We start from the raw sequence: 17416 nt of genomic DNA on the forward strand, positions 1-17416 counted from the left end.
CAGCCCAGTGATTTGTGTCTGAACTAGATCATCTTGATTTGAAGACAAGGAGGGAAGGAGAATTTCCCAGAGCTGGTCCCTTCCTTCCTGTGCTGTCCTGGCTGGCAGCCCCCATCCGCACTTAGATGGCTCGTGCTTTCAGCAAAAGCCGTCGATCATGAGGCTAGGAGAGACTTTTTAGCTGGGTGTGAAGGGATAACTCCAGATTTCCTCTGTTCCTTTTTTGGGGTTCCTTCTCCCTGACCTTCCTCTTTCACACCCTTTTTTCTTTCTTAACTTTTACGTAATCTCTGAGTGATGCCCCCAACTCCATCTTTCCTCCTGGTGTTTCTTTTTAGAAACTGCGCTGTTGAGACTACCGGATCCTCAGGTCTTTTGCGACAGTTTCTTACTAATATCTTCAACAGTATGGTGGCTTTAAAGAACCCAGCTCTATTCAGTTTGTGTGTGTTTCTAAGAAGCCTCCATCAGGTATTTGTTTGTTTCACACGGTCCACCTATCTGACTTCTTTCAGCCAGCAGCATCATCACCTTTCTGCAGCCAGCCTACTCTCACAGCCGCTTCGACCAGGTGGCCAGAATCCCTGTGCGTCGGGAGATCGTGGAAAACGGAAAGTCCCAGATCACCTACAGAACTCGCGATCTCACCGCCAAGGATGGCAAGGTGAGGACTGTGCTTCTTGGTACTGGTGGAGCTGAGCATGGTGGCATGAAACCCAGCAAGCTGGGACCAGTAATTACAGGGGCTGCCACAGCAGAGACAGATCCCAGCAAAATGAATGAATGGTGACTATACTCCAGGGGGTGGTGGGAGAGATGTGACCTGGAGGTCTGAGTGCAGAATGGGGGCCAGGAGCTCTTGCGTTCTCTTCCCAGCTCTGTCCCGCCAGGTTTGCCTGTTGGAGGCCTGGGTTTGTGGCTAGTAAAAATGTCACTCTTTCTGTCATCTTGACCAGCCTTCTGTCATGCTTGTGATAATGGACTGTTTGGGAAAGCCAGGATAAATCAGGAAGCTCCCCAGCAGGAATCATGTGCTGGTCATGTCCTGCAAAGCTGCCTGCAGCAGGGTCAGCCTGGAGAGGTCCTGCTGTATAGACTATACTGCAGGAGTGATAGCACTAGAGAAGGGAGCGTGTGTTTGTGTTTATATTACATGAGAATACAGCTGGGTTCCTTTCGGAATCTGCTACAGTACTGAGCAATATTCCATGGCTATGTGGAGGGTTGGGGGGACCACACTAATGAGCTGGATGGATGTGGATGGAGAGGGGGCGGGCATGCTGATGAGACATGTCCTGTGGATGCAGTGTGGGGAAGGACTCAGTAATGAGCCATGTCCCCGGGGATGCTGTGGCTAGGGAGTAATACACTATTTAGCATGTTCTTTCTTCTCCTCTCCCAGGACTACATGTTCGTGGAGGGCGACTTGGTCTTCCAGCCTGGGGAGATGCAGAAGGAGGTGCAGGTGGCACTGCTGGAGCTGACCGAGATAGACGCCCTTCTGCAGAACCGCCAGCTCAAACAGTTTGCCGTGGATCTGCTCAACCCCAAGTACGGCACCAAGATCGGCAAATACCCGCAGACCACGGTGACCATCACCGACCCAGGTGGGTGTGCCGCCGGGGAGCCATGCTTTTCCTGCATCGTCAGGTTCTTGTGCCGTGTGCTGCTGGCAGATTGAATGACTCTAGGCCAGGGAAAGTAGTACGAGGCATGTAATCACTACAGTGAGTCATGAGATGTGTGGCCTGAGCTACCAGAGATGCTCCTTTGCTTTCATGGGCGATGCCCTTGTCTCAGCATGCTGCCGGTCTGGGTCCCAACCCCAGCTGCCTGGGGCAGTTAATGAGACAAGGTAGATGAGGTGACATCTTTTACCGGATCAATTTCTGTTGGTGAGAGAGACAAGCTTTCGCGCTAGGGTGACCAGACGTCCCGATTTTCTAGGGACAGTCCTGGTATTTGGGGCTTTGTCTTATATAGGCACCTATTACCCCCCACCCCGTCCCTTTTATATTTTCCTGTGTCAGTTCATTCGAGAGCCTAGTGATTGTCTGGTTGCAGCCACATAGTTGTTGTTGGGCATTTAGTGCACTAGATGAGGTGCACCGTCCAGTTGTGATTGGCTCGTGTAGGAACCCGGGACCTTGGAAGGTATGTTGTGGGGGTGTTGATCGTTGTAGCCGTGGAGATATGTCTGCAGATTTTGCATGTTGTGCTGGTGTATTTCAGGATATAGTTTTGGTTCCCCCTGGTGGTCGCCGTGCCTAGACCGTATCTCCCTCCCAGAGACTGGGAGGAAATGGATCATGTGAATTGCAAACCGAAGTGGAATTGGTTTCTCTGTTTCCTTTCCCTGTGGATCTGGGTGCAGGTAGCAGGGGTTTTGGGGGAGTCGATAAACCACATAGTACTGTCTGCAGCGTTAATGTTTTAGTCCCATGGGGCTCCGTGGGGTTTAGATACCTGTGCAACCACACGTGAAGTGGCCCTTCCCGCATGAGCCAGGCTATATGGGTTGAACGGGAAGCCCTATCAGAGAGCTGTGTATTCTCCTCACTTGTTGGGTAGATGGTGATAATGTCATTATTAGGTATGTACTTGACACTGTCTGAGTGGTTTTGTGGAACTGTGATCCAAAGGAGAAACCATTATTGAAGCAGGATAAAATGCACAATAGAAAAGCCAAATGCTTCCAGAAAGCCAAGCCAAAGCAGCTGGTGTATTCACGGATTCATTTCCGGGGCACAAGCCCCGCATGCATCACAGAAGAGGCAGTGTGGCTCAGCAGCTAGTTTCGGGGACAGGACGCCTGGGTTCTATTCCTGACTTGCTCCGATTTGCTGTGTGACCATGTCACAGTGCCTCTGTGTGCCTCAGTTTCCCTTCTCTGCAAAGTGAAGAGGATACTGATCAGCTCCTCAGGGATGGCTTGAGACCTAATGTAGTAATGGCCGTAAAGCACTGAGAGAGCTGGAGAAGTGGTGATGTAGGTTGTCCCATTCTCACTCCGTCCTGCTAAGGGATGGTCACTGATGCACTCATGGCATTTCACTCTCCCCACTGCAGAGGTTGTAGATGACATACATATCCCAATTGGCCTGGGCCAGTTCCCTCAGTCTCCCAGAGGCAAGCTGGGTGTACCGCTCAATCCAAACGCCCAAACTCTAAGCTCCAGGAAAATCCGTTTCAACTGGTTACCACCGCCTGGCAAACCCATAGGGTACAAGGTAAGGGCTAAACCGGTTCCTGGGGTGGGCATGGACAGCCCATCATCCTGGGGTGTCATGGCCACTCCAGTCCAATGATCCTTCATCCTGCAGCGGGGGAGGGGAGAGAAGGTGCTGGAAGGTGGGAGGGCATCATGGGCGCATGAGCTCGCATAGAGCTTGATGGGTGGGAGCAGCATGTCCTGGGTGGATTCCCTCCAACCAGATCAAATCTTATTCAAGTCCAGTAAGGGAAAGTCAGCAAGGGGCTTATCTCTCATATGAAGCCTGCCTGTCTGTCTGGTGTGGGGGTGGGTGGGGCTGGGGTGGCCTTGGAGTTTGTGGAAGGGAAAGAACATGTAGCTCAGGGGAGAGCCAGGCATAGTGCCAATCTTCCCTGCTCACCTTTGTCAAGGAACCTCGACCCTTAGCTCCAGTGTGCCTCGCTACTCCAACCCTCTCCACGCCCCTCCAGTTCAGCCACTGCCCCTCATTCCTTCTCTGATGCATATCCCACGGTCCTTAGCTCCAACATAGCTTTGCCAAGGCACAGGGAACTCAACCTGCAGGACCTGCCTTGCCGCCGCCTCTCTCTCCTGAGCGGTAGCGGCTAATCATGCCTGAGCAGCAGAGCCCACTGGGGACTCAGACATATTTCCCTTAGATGTGAAGTTACATTTCTCCAGCGGGGAAAGGCCACTGTGTTCTCACTGCACTCCCAAAGAGGTGTTGCTAGGGCATGAGGGATTAGCGGGCAGAGCTTCCTGCCAGGGAAAATGGGGCAAACTCCATCATTTAGCACAGAAAGAACTAGCCTAGGCAAAGCTCCAGAAAATGTACCGGAGGGAACAGTCCCGCACTGGGAGTGGGCAGGACTAGATGGTCAGTGTTGAATGTAGGGTGAACTCCCCCATCCCGTGCAGACTGTACACCACTTATTCTCTCAAAATAGGGCTTCATTGGTGCATGGGTCTTCTCTGACCACTTCTCTGACCATTGCGTCCTGCTGTACAGAACACTCACTACCCCAGCCTGCCAGAGGCAGCGGGTTTCATGAAGTTTGCCCCTGGTTTATAATCGCTCTTGGTGGCAGGGAAGAGGAACTGAAGGAGAATAGGGGAGGGGAGAAGTACTTATGGTTTTCCCTTCGATGGTAGGTGAAGTACTGGATCCAGGGGGACCCTGAGTCGGAGGCCAGGCTGATCAATTCCACAGTGCCATCAGCAGAGCTGAATAACCTATACCCCTACTGCGACTATGAGATGCAGGTCTGTGCCTACAACAGCATGGGCGAGGGGCCCTACTCGGATGTCACCCACTGCCGCACCCTGGAGGACGGTGAGCTGCTCCCCCTGGCTTGTTCCCACAGGCTCGCGTGGTGTTTGTGGGGATTATATCCTAGTGGCCACCTGATGTGGCCAGAGGACACCAAACCCTGTCCCGTGTATTGAAGGCTGATGCCTCATTGGAAATGTCTTCAGGACAACCTGGTCTTTTAAAAGGCACAATCTGGTGGTCTGCACCCAGGCCTGGGAGCCAGGAGTGTTTGAGCGTTTGCTACCAGCGCTGAAATAGGTGCCATCTCTGGCTTTGGCCCAGTCACTGAACCTCTCTCACCCTGTGTCCCCAGCTGGGACACCTTAGTGTGTGTCTACACTGCCTCTGGGAGTGAGCCTCCTAGCCCAGGGCCACAGACTTGTGCTAGTGTAAAAACAGCCAGGTAGCCATTGCCAGGAGCTCTCTCACATGCACACACATGCTTGAGAGCCCAAGCTGCAACATCTATATCACTCTTTTTAGCATGCTAGCCCAGGGGTGGGCAAACTATGGCCCAAGGGCCTTTTTAAGCCGGCCCATGAGCTCCCACTGGGGAGCTGGGTCTGGCTTTGCCCCGCTCCAGCGATCCAGCCAGGGCACTGGGTCGTGGGCTGTACTATGTGGCTCCTACGTGCTCCAATGGCGCCCTCTGGTGCTCCAATGGGAGCTGCAGGGGCGGTGCCTGCAGATGGGGCAGCGCGCAGAGCCACCTGGCCATGCCTTCACGTAGGGGCCAGAGAAGGGACATGCCACTGCTTCCAGGAGCCACTTGAGGTAAGCGCCACTCGGAGCCTGCACCCCTGAGAGCCTGTCCTGATGCTCCAACCCCGTGCCCCAGCCCTGCTCCCCCTCCTGCTCTGCAAACCCCTCAATCCCAGCCCCGCCCCAGAGCCTGTACCCACAGCCAGGAACCTGCACCCCTTGCTGCACCCCTGCCCCAGACCTGATCCCGCCCTCTGAACCCCTCGGTCCCAGCCCAGAGCACCCTCCTACACCCCAAACTCCTCATCCCCAGAGCCCATACACCCAACCAGAGCACTCACTGCCTTCTGCACCCCCAACCCCAATTTTGTGAGCATTCATGGCCCGTCATACAATTTGTATTCCCAGATGTGGCCCTCAGGTCAAAACATTTGCGCACCCCTGCGCTAGCCTGCGTCTGTGGACCTGGTCTAGGAGACTCACTCCCTGGTGCAGTGTAGACGTACCCTTATAGGCCTCATTTTTTTTTAAGAGCTGAGCAACCTCCATACCAAGTGATTAAACTCAAATCCCATGTGTCCAATGTTTTATCCCATTCTCATCACTTGGGGTAATGGGGATATTCCCCTGCCTTTCCCGCAGGGTTCTTGTGGGGATGAACTGGTTAATGAAGATGAAACACGTTGTGTGAATGTGTTACAAAGTGCTATAGGTCCAAGAACTGCTCAGATCCTCATAAATGGAAGAGTATTTACTTCTCCGGGTACCAATCTGAACATCTTACTTCATCTTGTATTGCACCAGTCAGTAGTCGGGGATGGCTGTTTTATTAAATCTTGCCATGAAAACAACAAAAAAGCAGAAGGCCCCAAACAAATGGAAACCTGAAATATTGATCACAGGATTCCTATTGCCCAATGACAGCCGGATGTCTTATGAAGCTCTGAATGGAGCTAGAGGAATAAGGGATTTTTTGGTTCACTAGCAATTCTGAAAAATCAAAAGAACAGAATAAAATAAAATTGCGGGTTAATCAAAACATTTTCTTTGATCCCAAATGTAACATCTCACTTGGGTTTCAAGCATTTTTAAATGGTTTTGATTGCTTTTTTTTTTTTAAATAAAAATGACAGGAAATTTTGAAACCAGAAGTCATTTTGAAATGAAAAATGGAAACGTTTCATATTTCAAGTACTGAGATGAAAGGTTTAGGATTTTTTTTTCCAAAACAATTACGCGAAATCAACATGAATTCATGAAATGTTTCATGGCGTTTTTTGCCAAAAAAAGGTTTTGATCAAAAAATCTCGCCCAGTTCCTAGTTGGGAACACATCTACCACCGCTAGTGCCCACGTCGTATAAATCCTCTTTGTTAATGTGCTTCTGAATGCTGTGTACCGCACCTTCATGAGTGGCAGTGGAACAGGCGCCCAAGGGGAATGTCTGAGGACGTGAGAATGAAGCATTGGGAAGGTGGCCACATTGCGTGAGACCCAATGGCATGTCTTGTGTCCTCCTATCTCTGGTTTGTGGCTGGCAAGACTCTTCCTTCCACCCAGATACCTTCCTCCAGGGGGCCAATCAGAAAGAACCAAATTGCGGGAGGAGAGGAGAAGACAGTCCATCATGGACACGGGCAGCGATAGGCATATGGAAGGGTCTAGACGCTCTAGGCTCTGTGATGCGTTTTCCAGCACCTTCCAGAGCAACTGGTGTAAAATAAGCACGTGGTGGTACCACTGTCAGTCGGGAGATCTCCCCAGATCGAGCCAGTTGTCCCATCGCTCACACCCAGAGATATCCAGCCCTCCCCGCCTGCTTGTTTCCAACCCCGCCTCTTTGTTCTCGTTCCTGTTAGTTCCCAGTGAACCTGGGCGTCTGGCTTTCAACGTCGTCTCTTCCACTGTGACGCAGCTGAGTTGGGCTGAGCCTGCTGAGACCAACGGGGAGATCACGGCCTATGAAGTCAGCTACGGACTTGTCAATGAGGACAATGGTAAGAGAGGGCTCCCCCTTGCCGAATGGTCCGGTAGAGGCGTCTCCATCAGACTGAGACACGAAGACCTTGGCAGAAACAGCCAGCAGCTGTCCCCAGTCATTCGCTGCTCCCACTCTGGAGCCATGAACTGGGGTTGGGAGCAGCCCACGTTACGATGAGTGAGAGAGCAGAGGCTGTTGGGGAGGTGGGTGGTGGTGGGATGCCAGAGCCCAGGACAGAAGTTCAGTATTAAGGACATGATCCTGTGAGGTCCTGAGCACCCTCAGCTCCTGTTGACCTCCTCTGACTTCAGTGGGCATTGGGGACGCTTCTCACCTTGAACAGTTTAGGAATGATGCCCTGGGAAACCCCCTGCTGGAGGCCCATTTCCCTGTTCGCTTTGGGAGCTTCCCAGAAGTGAAGTTACACCCCGAGAAACAGACACTCAGGATGGCTGACTGCACGACCGGTAACATCACCCGCCTCTGTCCTGGCACCTGCAGCCCAAGTCTCATTGAGACTTTGGCCGTGGGGGGCTCCATGGAGCTCGCCAGACAGGATCTGGGGGGTGCAGTCTGGGACTGTTGAGAGGAGGACGGAGGTAGTGGTGCAATGCAGACACCGTCTGGGAGCAAAGCACAGTGATGAAAGTAGAAGTGAGCCCTGTGAAGCAGGGTTGCGAGGTCTCCCGCTGCCATTCCTAGACATGGGGCCCAAGCCACAAGGTTCAGATGAACAGCCACAAGTGTGAAGGGCTCTGTTGGTTTGACCCATTGATACAGGCCAGCTATGAAGTTCAACCCTGTTTGGGGGAGTTTGGATCAGAGGGTTTGCTTCTGGCCCATCTCTAGTCTTTCTTAGAATGCAATGGCGGGTGAAACCCGCGCTGTTTGTTTAGGAAACAGCGAGACTCCTCCTAAGAGGAGGGGCTCTAGCTCTGCTCGATGCCTGCACCCCAGCACTGCTGACAGTCTTAGAGGCCATGGGGGGCTGATGGCTCAGCGATAGCTCAATGTGCTCCTGTGTGAGCTGGATCGAACTCAGGATCTGGTGGGTCCTTCGCTCCCCAGGCCGAGTGAGACTCTCCCGTCAGTCTGTAGCGCCCCCTCTGGATGTGTTGGGAGCAGCGTCAGTGGGAGACGAGGGGGTGTTGGGGGCAAGGATGGTCAGCATGACAACTCGGAAGGCGGAGGGGAGAAGAGCTGTGACTGCACGCAGCTAGGCCGCTGGCAGCTGCAGTGACCACAAATACAAGAGTGGGTGCGTGTGTGCAGAGGCCGGGGTTGGGGGGTGTCGCTGGGCTTTGTGTGTCTTTTGCTGTTTTCCCTTTCAAATGGTGGAGCAAAGCCGGCTAGTCCATTTCTTCTCCCCCCTCTCCTGCCGTTGTATTGAAGAGAATAGTGTGTGTATGACAGAGGGAGAGAGATGACCTTGCTGGTTGGGTGTGTGCTTCCTTGCAGTTCCCTTTGGGCCCATGAAGAAAGTTCTGGTTGAGGAGCCGAAGAAGCGCATGGTTCTGATTGAAAACCTGCGGGAGTCACAGCCGTACCGCTACATGGTGAAGGCCAAGAATGGAGCCGGCTGGGGGCCTGAGCGAGAAGCTACAATCAACCTCGCCACACAGCCCAGACGCCCAATGTCCAGTGAGTGCTTCTACTGGCCTGAGCATGTGGGGAGTGGGGCTTGACAACGCTCTCTCCCTCCCTCTCCCTGTTTTAACTCATCGTGTCCACACTAACATGCCTGTCCCCGTGGCCTCTGGGTGGGTGGTTCCCCTCTGGCATGGGAGGGACGTGTTTAACGGCGCTCTCTGCTGCCCCTCGTAGTTCCCATCATCCCCGACATCCCAATCATTGATGCCGAGGGCGGTGAAGACTATGACAGCTACTTGATGTACAGCGCGGACGTGATGCGCTCCCCGTCCGGCAGCAAGCACCCCAGCGTCTCCGATGACTCCGGTACGTGCACTGTGTTTTGCAAAGAGCGGTTTATTGGTTTCTCTTGACAGCTTTGAACACCGAGCCTCCCCCGGGAGAAGGGGACTCGAGAAAGCAAACCAGCAGAGAATCTCCCTTCCAAACGAGGGAGTGATTTACGAGCCACAGTATTAGCACAGATCGTTTTGTTCTCATTCTGCTGCGAAGGCAGAGAGACATCCCAGCTCTGGGAGGACCATGCAGAGGCTGAGCTGTCACCTTGTTTCTGTGCTGCTGCTCTGGAGAGCAATAGAGGCTCAGCCTCCACCGGGCATGATTGGGTAGGAACTTTGCATCCAGAGGTTGGTCCTCTGCCTGTTGCCATGAGATTAGGGTACAGCACACAGTCCTGACCTCCTAGCTCCTGGGGATGTTTCTTAGTTCAGCCGTTAGGCCAATGAGAGGGACCTTACTGGGGGATGGAGCAGAGACATTTCAGCTCATAGCAGCTTAAGACCAAGAAGAACCCTACTGGCCCATGGTATCTGGTTCTCTCCCATCGTGCTCTGGGGGGTGTCCCACTGGCTATGTCAGGGCTGCTAAAGTGAACATGGCAGAAGCTCAGCTTGGAATAGCTATTTCAAATGGGAAGAATGAAAGCGACCTGTAATGTGGAGCTGGGGCAACCTTACAGGAGACCTAGTCTGGAGCAGGTTCGACAGTGGCTGAAATGAGGTGTCCCCTGCCCTGTACTCTCTCTTGGTTTCTCTCTGCTTTGGGAATCGATGCATTCTTGCAGAGAGTAGAGCATACGTGTTAGGACAGCCCCACGGTGGCCAGCGTTGTGTACACCTGTGAGCTTCATGGAGTGAGGAGGCCGCTCCTGAGCACGGGAGGACAGTTCTACCCAGCAGTGCCTGTGATGGGGACAGGCGTGCAGTGGGATCGCCAACCCTGTTCTCAATCCTGACGGAAATGGAATGGAGCTCTGGTCTCCCCAGGGCTGGTTGAACCCCCCGTGTCCTGTTCCCTCCATTCTCCAGCGCTGTCCTGTGATCTCTACAGAGCAGTAGGCCACCAGCGGTTTGTCACAGGAGGCAGATGCAACTGCTCCTGGAGGCTGACCCCAGTGTGCTGCAGGTGGCCCAATGGTGGCAGGTTCCCCGCTTTGCCCCTGTAGGCCGTGCCAATGTGAGTACTTAAATTGTTCCAAAAGGCTCCAGGTGGAAATATGTGCAGCTGCTGGGGGAGGACTTGGACCTTCGCCGCATCACCTGGAGGCTCCCAGCTGAAATGATCCCCCGCCTCTCTAGCAGCAGCTGCTTCTCCTCCGACACCGAGGGCCTCCTCCACGAGGATGGCCCCCACTCTGAGCCGTTGGACAGCGACACAGCCAGCGGCAGCCTGATGAGGAGCGGGACGCCCCGGCCCCAACCAGGTGAAGGCCGGCTTCTTCTGCAGTGAATGTCGTGTCTCGTCCTTCTCCGAGCCAAGAGCATGGAACTGAGCCCTGCCCCCTAACATCCCCTCTGTACCCACATTGGTGTTGGCATGAGGCACTGGTCACATGTAGTAGAGTTTGCTTGCAAAGTGTTGTCATGGTCTGTCTGCTCAGGAGAGTGCCAAGGTAACGCCCACCTCGGGCATGGACTGGGAACCTGCTAGGAGCTTGCTTCTGCAATAGGCTCGGACCCTTAGGGAAGGAGCAGATCAAAACTGTGTGAAGCCTGTAAGAACAGCCACGCCTCATCTTAAGTAACTGCTCTGAAGTAAACCCCCCCACCCCCAGGTTTCCAGTGCAAACCTGCAGGACTGTTATTCAGAGAGCAGCCTCTAGGAGATTGCTGCTGCCCATTTGGGTGGTCACTTAAGAGCGGGTTCATAAAGACCGTTAACGGCAGGGTTTGCTTTTCAGGTCCGGCAGAGATGGGCTCCAATGTGAAATCTGTGGGAGCCGCCTCCTTAAGTTGGCATTTCTTCTTCTTTCATTAAGACAAAATATAAACACGTGCTGGGGTCAAGAGATCTGACCGTTAGGACACGTGAGGTTGGACCTTAGCAGCCCCCTGACAAGCTGAGCTCTGGAGTTACCTTGGGCACTGCGGGTTGGTCGGGTATTGTGCAGGGGGTGCAGGTTCCTGTTTGTTTCCCCTGCTGCTGGCTGTGCGGTTGTCACTTGTCTGAAGAGCCAGAGTTATGTTCTCAAACACCTGGAGAACAGGACGAAGCCGATGCAGGAGGCATGGAGCCGTGGGCTGGTCCCGATGCCTAGACTGCAGCTGTTGAGACTGACTGAATTCAATCTTTCCCAGAGCATCTGCTGAATGGCCGGATGGATTTCACCTTCCCCGGCACTGGGGGCACCCTGAACAGGACCTTGAATGCCAGCTACAACCAGCTGACCTCACACGTACACCAGGAGAGGAGGCTGATGGGCAGCTCATCTCTGACCAGAGATTACAGCACAATGACCTCAGGATATGGTGAGTGTCGGGGGGGATGGGGGACGGGGGGGATTGGGGGCCCTCCCCTCTGCTCCACCATAGCAGGGACCTGTCTTCCTACCCTCTACCCCTTAGAGCGATCTTGGGTCACACCAGCCAGGGGGCTTCCTGTACCTCTACCTCCCAGAGCTCCCCCTCTCCACACAGAGGGCTGCCTCTATGCACCCCCCCAAGGGCACCCTTAGAAAGGGGGGGCTGACCCATGGGCCCCCTCAAGATCCCTGCGAAAGGGGAGGCTGCCTCCATGGGGCCCCCCAGGGCTCTCTGGGAAAAGGGGGTGCTGCTTCCGTGCCTCTTACTCTATCTCCATGGTTACTTTCCAGCTCAAATTGTCTGAGAGTCGGTCTGGCAGTGGGGACGGGGCTGGAGAAGCCCTTTTCATGCTCTTCCTTAAAGCAGCCCTCTCTGTACTGGGGCACCAGCACATGGGCTGCTCTGGCTTCAGATGCCTTCAGTGTTCTCTCTCTCTCTCTCTGTTTCCCACTATCCTGTAGACCAGCCAGGGAGGATTCTCCCTTCCCTACGTGAAGATGCTGGCAGGATGGCCCTGCTGCCCCAGGACGTAGGTGTCAGCAGCAGGGCAAAGGTGAAGGGTTCCTACGCCAGCAATGGCTTTCGGGATTCTATAATCATGACTGATGGGCCCACTGGGATTGCCAAGTATATAGGTACAGCCCACAGCAAAGCCTTGTCCAGTGTCTTCGTGGGTGTCTTCCCACAGTCATGCATCCCATAACCAGCCCATCCACCCGTGAGCTGCCTGCTCCTGTCCTCCATCGGCTTTGTGTGTGCGCTGATCCATGCCCCTGACCCTGGCTGCGCCTCCACCACACCACCTTTCCATTTGCAGGGTTCACTGACCTCGTTAAAGCCATGTGAGCTGATTAACCCACCCCGTGCTCTAACGACCTCATCGACTCGCCGTCAGCATCCTGCCCTCTGTGCTCCTAACAAGCCGATTGTTTTCTGTGTCTCTCCACAGGCCTTGGGGGAGAATGTGTGCCCAATGCAAAACGTCCCTCTGAGACACGCTAGGCAGCTGAGTCATGGAGCGCCTGGCACTGAGGTGCTGGAGAATCTGCTTGTCATTGCATCCATTTTCTGCCATGAAGGCAGTGGTTAAGGGATACCCCTTAACTCTTCCCACCCTTTGGTTCTGGCCGTGCTGTTCGTTGAGAGAGCAGGGTGGCCTAATGACCTGAGCATTGGGCTGGGAGCCAGGAGCTCCCAGGGTCTAATCTCTACTCCCCCTTTGACTCACATGAACCTCTTTGCCTCAGTTTCCCCATCTGTAGACCAGGGATAGCAATACTCAGCTCCCTCGCAGCTTGAATCACTTACGGGGACACGAGACTGTGAAGCGCTTTGAAGATGATGGGGGAGGATTGCAAAGGCATAACGGGCAGTTAGGCACCCGAACCCCACTGAAAGCCCATGGGAGTTGGGTGCTTAACTCCCGTTGATAGTCTCCCCCTTGAAGTGTCACCCTTGATGAGTGGCTGCCGGCACGGAGAGCGGTAGGTCAGAGAGAAGCTGGCAGGGGAATGAGCAGCTAGGTAGGTGAGTGTGTGGAAGGTAGATGAGTGGCCTGTGGGTTACCAGTGTGGATGTGCGAATGGGTAGGGATGGCTCGTCCTTTGCAGAACCTCTGTGCCCTTCTCTCCACTGGGTGATCCCACCCCCACCCCATCCCCAACACGCATGCAGCAAGGTTCAGGGCTGTTACATGGCTGCTCTGACTCCCCTTCCCCCTCTCCCTGCGCAGGCCTGTCAGGGCAAAGCACACACCCTAGAGTGCATTCCCTCTTCCCCCAGAAGGCCAGGAATCACACTCACTCCCAAGATGTCCTCGAAGCACCCAGCTGCCTGGACATAGTGCTTCAGGGGGAGTGAGTTTGGCCAAGCCTGGCCCCAAGCCTGCTGGGGAGCTAAGGGACTGCCAGAGAAAATGTCTAGATGTTCTCAGCAATCCCTTTGCTCCCCTGGCTGGAGTCAGAGCGTTGCTTCTCTAAGCCCAGAGACTGCAGGACGCCATTGTCAGCACCCATTCGTACACGGCTAGACCCCATCCTGGCCGCTCAGCTCAGCCCCCAAAGCCCCTCAGGGTAGGTTCTTGGCAGATCCGGCCCGTGGTTGCAGAGGACGTTTTGCCGCATTCTCCCTGGACTGTAAGGACCATCACACACTGGGCTGCGTCTGCTTCTTTTCCCCTCTGCCTCTCGCCTTTGAACCCAAGGTTGTGACTTTCCCTCTTTGCATCAGATTCCAGGATGGCCCTGGGCGTCCCCGACACTCCCACCCGCCTGGTGTTCTCTGCGCTGGGGCCCACCTCCCTGAAAGTCAGCTGGCAGGAGCCGCAGTGTGAGAAAGCGGTGCAAGGATACAGCGTGCAGTACCAGCTCCTCAGTGGAGGTCAGTGAGCCCTGTTCAGCTGACAGCTCGGTCCTGGGCGTGGAACGAGTCTTCATGGTACAGCATGGGGCTGGGAGATCTAGAGCGGAACCCAGGGTCCACTGAAGCCAATGGGAGTTTTGCCACTGATTTGAGCAAAGCCAGGATTTTAGGGGGGTCTAGTCCCAGCTCTGCCACAGACTTCTTGGGTGACTTGGGCAAATCATTTATCCTCCTGGCGCCTCATTTCCCCCAGTCTGGACTAGTTCAAACCCTTGTCCCTCCCTCTCCCCCCGCCCCCTGGTGTTGAGGACTCGTTCGCTGACATCTGTGAAGTGCAGTGAGCTATCCAGGTGGAAGGTGATGGAGGAGGGGCCCAAGTCTGATTCATTCAGCCTCCTTGTTCCCTATTACTAATTCTAGTCAGTGTTTAGAGCCAGTCGCCTCTGGACCCTGAGGCAGATGCCAGAGAAACGCAATGGCAAACACAGATGTAGAGTGGCCACTATGGGCTAACTGTAGCTACCATCCCAGCGCACCCTCACCCCTCCCTAGCCTGTCTCATTGAGTTCAGCGCTGCAGCTGGGTCTGGAAAGGAGCCAGATAACCCTGCACTCAATGAGGGCAGAGTACCCAAGCTCGCAGGACTTCTCTAAAGGCAGAGGGGTCCTATCACATGGGTCAGGCTACTGGGGGTTCGGAAGGATTCCCCCATGAACACAAACACAGCCCTGCTGTAGCTGGCCACCTGCACTGTAAGGACATGTCCACTTCGTGTACAGGCCGCTGCCAGAGGTAAGAGAATAGGCTTGACGGACGGTTGCTCTGCTCTAGTGTGACAACCCCCCTGTGCTCTCTACTGCGGCTGCAGCCCTGCCATTGTGACTGTAAGGTGGCACCTGTCTCTCTCCTTCCTCCCCCACCCCCTCCAGGAGAAGTGCACAGACTGAGCATCCCGAACCCCACTCACAACTCGGTGGTGGTGGACAACCTGCTGCCAAACCACTCCTACATATTCAAGGTGAAGGCCCAAAGCGAGGAGGGCTGGGGCCCTGAGAGAGAGGGCGTCATCACCATTGAGTCCCAGGTGGATCCGCAGAGCCCGCTGAGTCCTGTACCAGGTGAGAGGGCACGGCCCTGGCTTCACTCCCCTCCCGTCTCCCTGTGGCTGGGCAATGAGCCGCGGGGCCCCTAGTGCGGAGGGTTCACACACTGCTCCACTGCCCGGGGGGGTATAGAGGCAGGCCTCAGCGTGCGCTGGGGGGTCAGGGGCATGGAGGCAGCACCCCCATGTCGAAGTTTAGGCTCTGTAAGCTCCCAGTTGTAGCTCCTTCACTCCCCCTTTAAAAAGGACACCCCCCACTCTCCTTGAATGCTGCTCCCCAATGCACCAGCTTCAGTTCACTATGCAAACAGCTGAGACTCCCAGCCCATTACAGCAGTGACCTGCATAGACCCAGGCTGCTGCTTCTCTCCCCCTCCCCAGCACTGACCTCTCGCTGTTGCTCCTGCAGGTTCACCGTTTACACTGAGCACCCCCAGTGCGCCGGGACCCCTGGTGTTCACTGCCCTGAGCCCGGAGTCGCTTCAGCTCAGCTGGGAGAGACCCCGCAAGCCCAACGGGGCCATTCTGGGCTACATGGTCACCTGCGAGATGCTGCATGGAGGAGGTATGTTCTCGCTCAGGCTGGGCTGGAAACAAGCCATGGGAGAAGTGACAAACTATCCCTTTGCTGGGGCTAAAGCATAGCATGTCACACCTGCAAACCTGCTCCAGGAACAGAGCCTCCCGCTCTGTTCAATCCCTGAGCAGCCTTAGTGGGGAGGGCTGGGACTGAGACCCAGCCCTGTACTGAAATGGGGATCTTTCGACAGAGAGCCAGGGATGTCATAAGGGGCGGGATGAGGGCTGAGACAAGAATAAAGTGGGGCAGGGAAGAGGTTGGTGGAAACTACAGGAGGGTAGCAGTTTGGTGGGAATGGTGGTGGGCTTTAAGGAGCCATTGTATTCTATTTCATCATACTGTGTTTCTATTTGGATTAGGGGAACCCAGGAATATCTATGTGGAGGGGGACAACCCAGAAACCTCCTTGACAGTGCCCTACCTGAGCGAGAACATCCCCTACAAGTTCAAAGTGCAAGCCAAGACCACGCAAGGGTTTGGGCCAGAGAGAGAGGGCATCATCACCATTGAGTCTCAAGATGGAGGTACCACATTTCTTGTGTATATGCAGGGGAACAAAACAGAACCTGTGGGGGATGGCAGTCATGGGGAGAGCCGGAAACTGGGTCAGGACTCCAGGGTTCTCTTTCCGCCTCTGCTGGTGAAACAATTTGTGCCACAGTTTCGCTATCTGTAGAATGAGGATAATATGTATCTCCCAGGGGCAGCAAGGTTTAATGTAATATTTATAAGGAGCTTTAAGATCCTTGGGTGAGAAAGGAGTCTGAGAACTTATTACTGTTACTTTATTGCCAACCTTCTTCTTTTGATGACTGTGCATCCCCAAGACCCAGCAGCCATCTCACGAGGTCCTTCAGTCTCCCAATCTCTCATGAGCATTCTTGATTTCTTTCTTTAAGGGCTCCTACTGGAACAGTTATGACATAACCTCTCCGCCAGTGATGGGTAGCTAGGGGCTCCATGTGATTGTACAGCTCCTGTGACATTCCCCGAGCTGACTTTTCTCCTTTTCTCTCTAGGAGCTTTCTCACAGTTCGGAGGGCAGCAATACATGAGAGAGGAAGTGTACAACCTCCCCGTGGAATATAACACCAACACCACCATCAGCCACTCCTCTCTGGAGCCCTACTACACGGGTAAGGGCTTCCTGTCTGGAATGCTTCAGGCACTGGGGACGGGGCAGATTGTTGTATGGAGTCACAGTCATTGGTGTTGCCCAGTGTAAAGGAAGGTGCCTGGTGTAGTGAAAAGTTACAGCACAATCCTGACTGCCCATAGATCTCAGGGTCCTAGCTCTGCAGACATCCAGGGAGGGGCTATTGGAGGGCTCCTCAAGGCTGTTCAACACTGTAGGTTTTCAGCAGGGTGGGCGAAATAAGAAAATGAGAGGAAGAATGAACAATTTAAAAAATCATGTTAAATATCCCCATCCCTTCACCCCTGTGGTGCCAAGGGGGGATGATTTGGAGACCCAATAAATTGCTGTCAATGGGAACTGAACCACCACCACTCTGGCCTTGCTGCAGCACTGCCTGCCCTAGTACTGGGTGAATGCCAGTCTGAAATGCGCCATGGTTGCATTTCCAAACGCAGCCCAGGTCCCGCGGTGGCTGATGGCCTTCGTGTGGGGTCCGGCAGAGAATTCTGAACCTTTTGATCCCAACGCACCGGCTAGGGCCCAAAAGCTACTGCTCCTCCTGCAGATACCTGTGT

The 17416-nt window shown here is 54.3% G+C and overlaps 1 protein-coding gene across 4 annotated transcripts in view; it reads left to right on the forward strand.

Moving 5' to 3' along the window:
* ITGB4 (integrin subunit beta 4) overlaps positions 1-17416 on the forward strand; it is a 57490-nt gene that overhangs the window by 36375 nt on the left and 3699 nt on the right. For 2 of the 4 annotated variants that reach the window (XM_073312084.1, XM_073312085.1), the window contains exons 26-40: positions 516-664; positions 1403-1607; positions 3070-3230; positions 4367-4547; positions 7088-7225; positions 8668-8850; positions 9034-9165; positions 10340-10561; positions 11436-11606; positions 12122-12295; positions 13890-14039; positions 14951-15139; positions 15533-15688; positions 16063-16227; positions 16723-16839. In XM_073312084.1, coding sequence (XP_073168185.1) covers positions 516-664; positions 1403-1607; positions 3070-3230; positions 4367-4547; positions 7088-7225; positions 8668-8850; positions 9034-9165; positions 10340-10561; positions 11436-11606; positions 12122-12295; positions 13890-14039; positions 14951-15139; positions 15533-15688; positions 16063-16227; positions 16723-16839 — 2493 coding nt within the window. The remainder of the gene's footprint in view (positions 1-515; positions 665-1402; positions 1608-3069; positions 3231-4366; positions 4548-7087; positions 7226-8667; positions 8851-9033; positions 9166-10339; positions 10562-11435; positions 11607-12121; positions 12296-13889; positions 14040-14950; positions 15140-15532; positions 15689-16062; positions 16228-16722; positions 16840-17416) is intronic. The other 2 variants (XM_073312086.1, XM_073312087.1) reach the window with 2 other exon arrangements.

The sequence above is a fragment of the Lepidochelys kempii genome, chromosome 14 (assembly GCF_965140265.1).
Source record: "Lepidochelys kempii isolate rLepKem1 chromosome 14, rLepKem1.hap2, whole genome shotgun sequence".
In the NCBI taxonomy this organism is placed as follows: Eukaryota; Metazoa; Chordata; order Testudines; family Cheloniidae; genus Lepidochelys; species Lepidochelys kempii.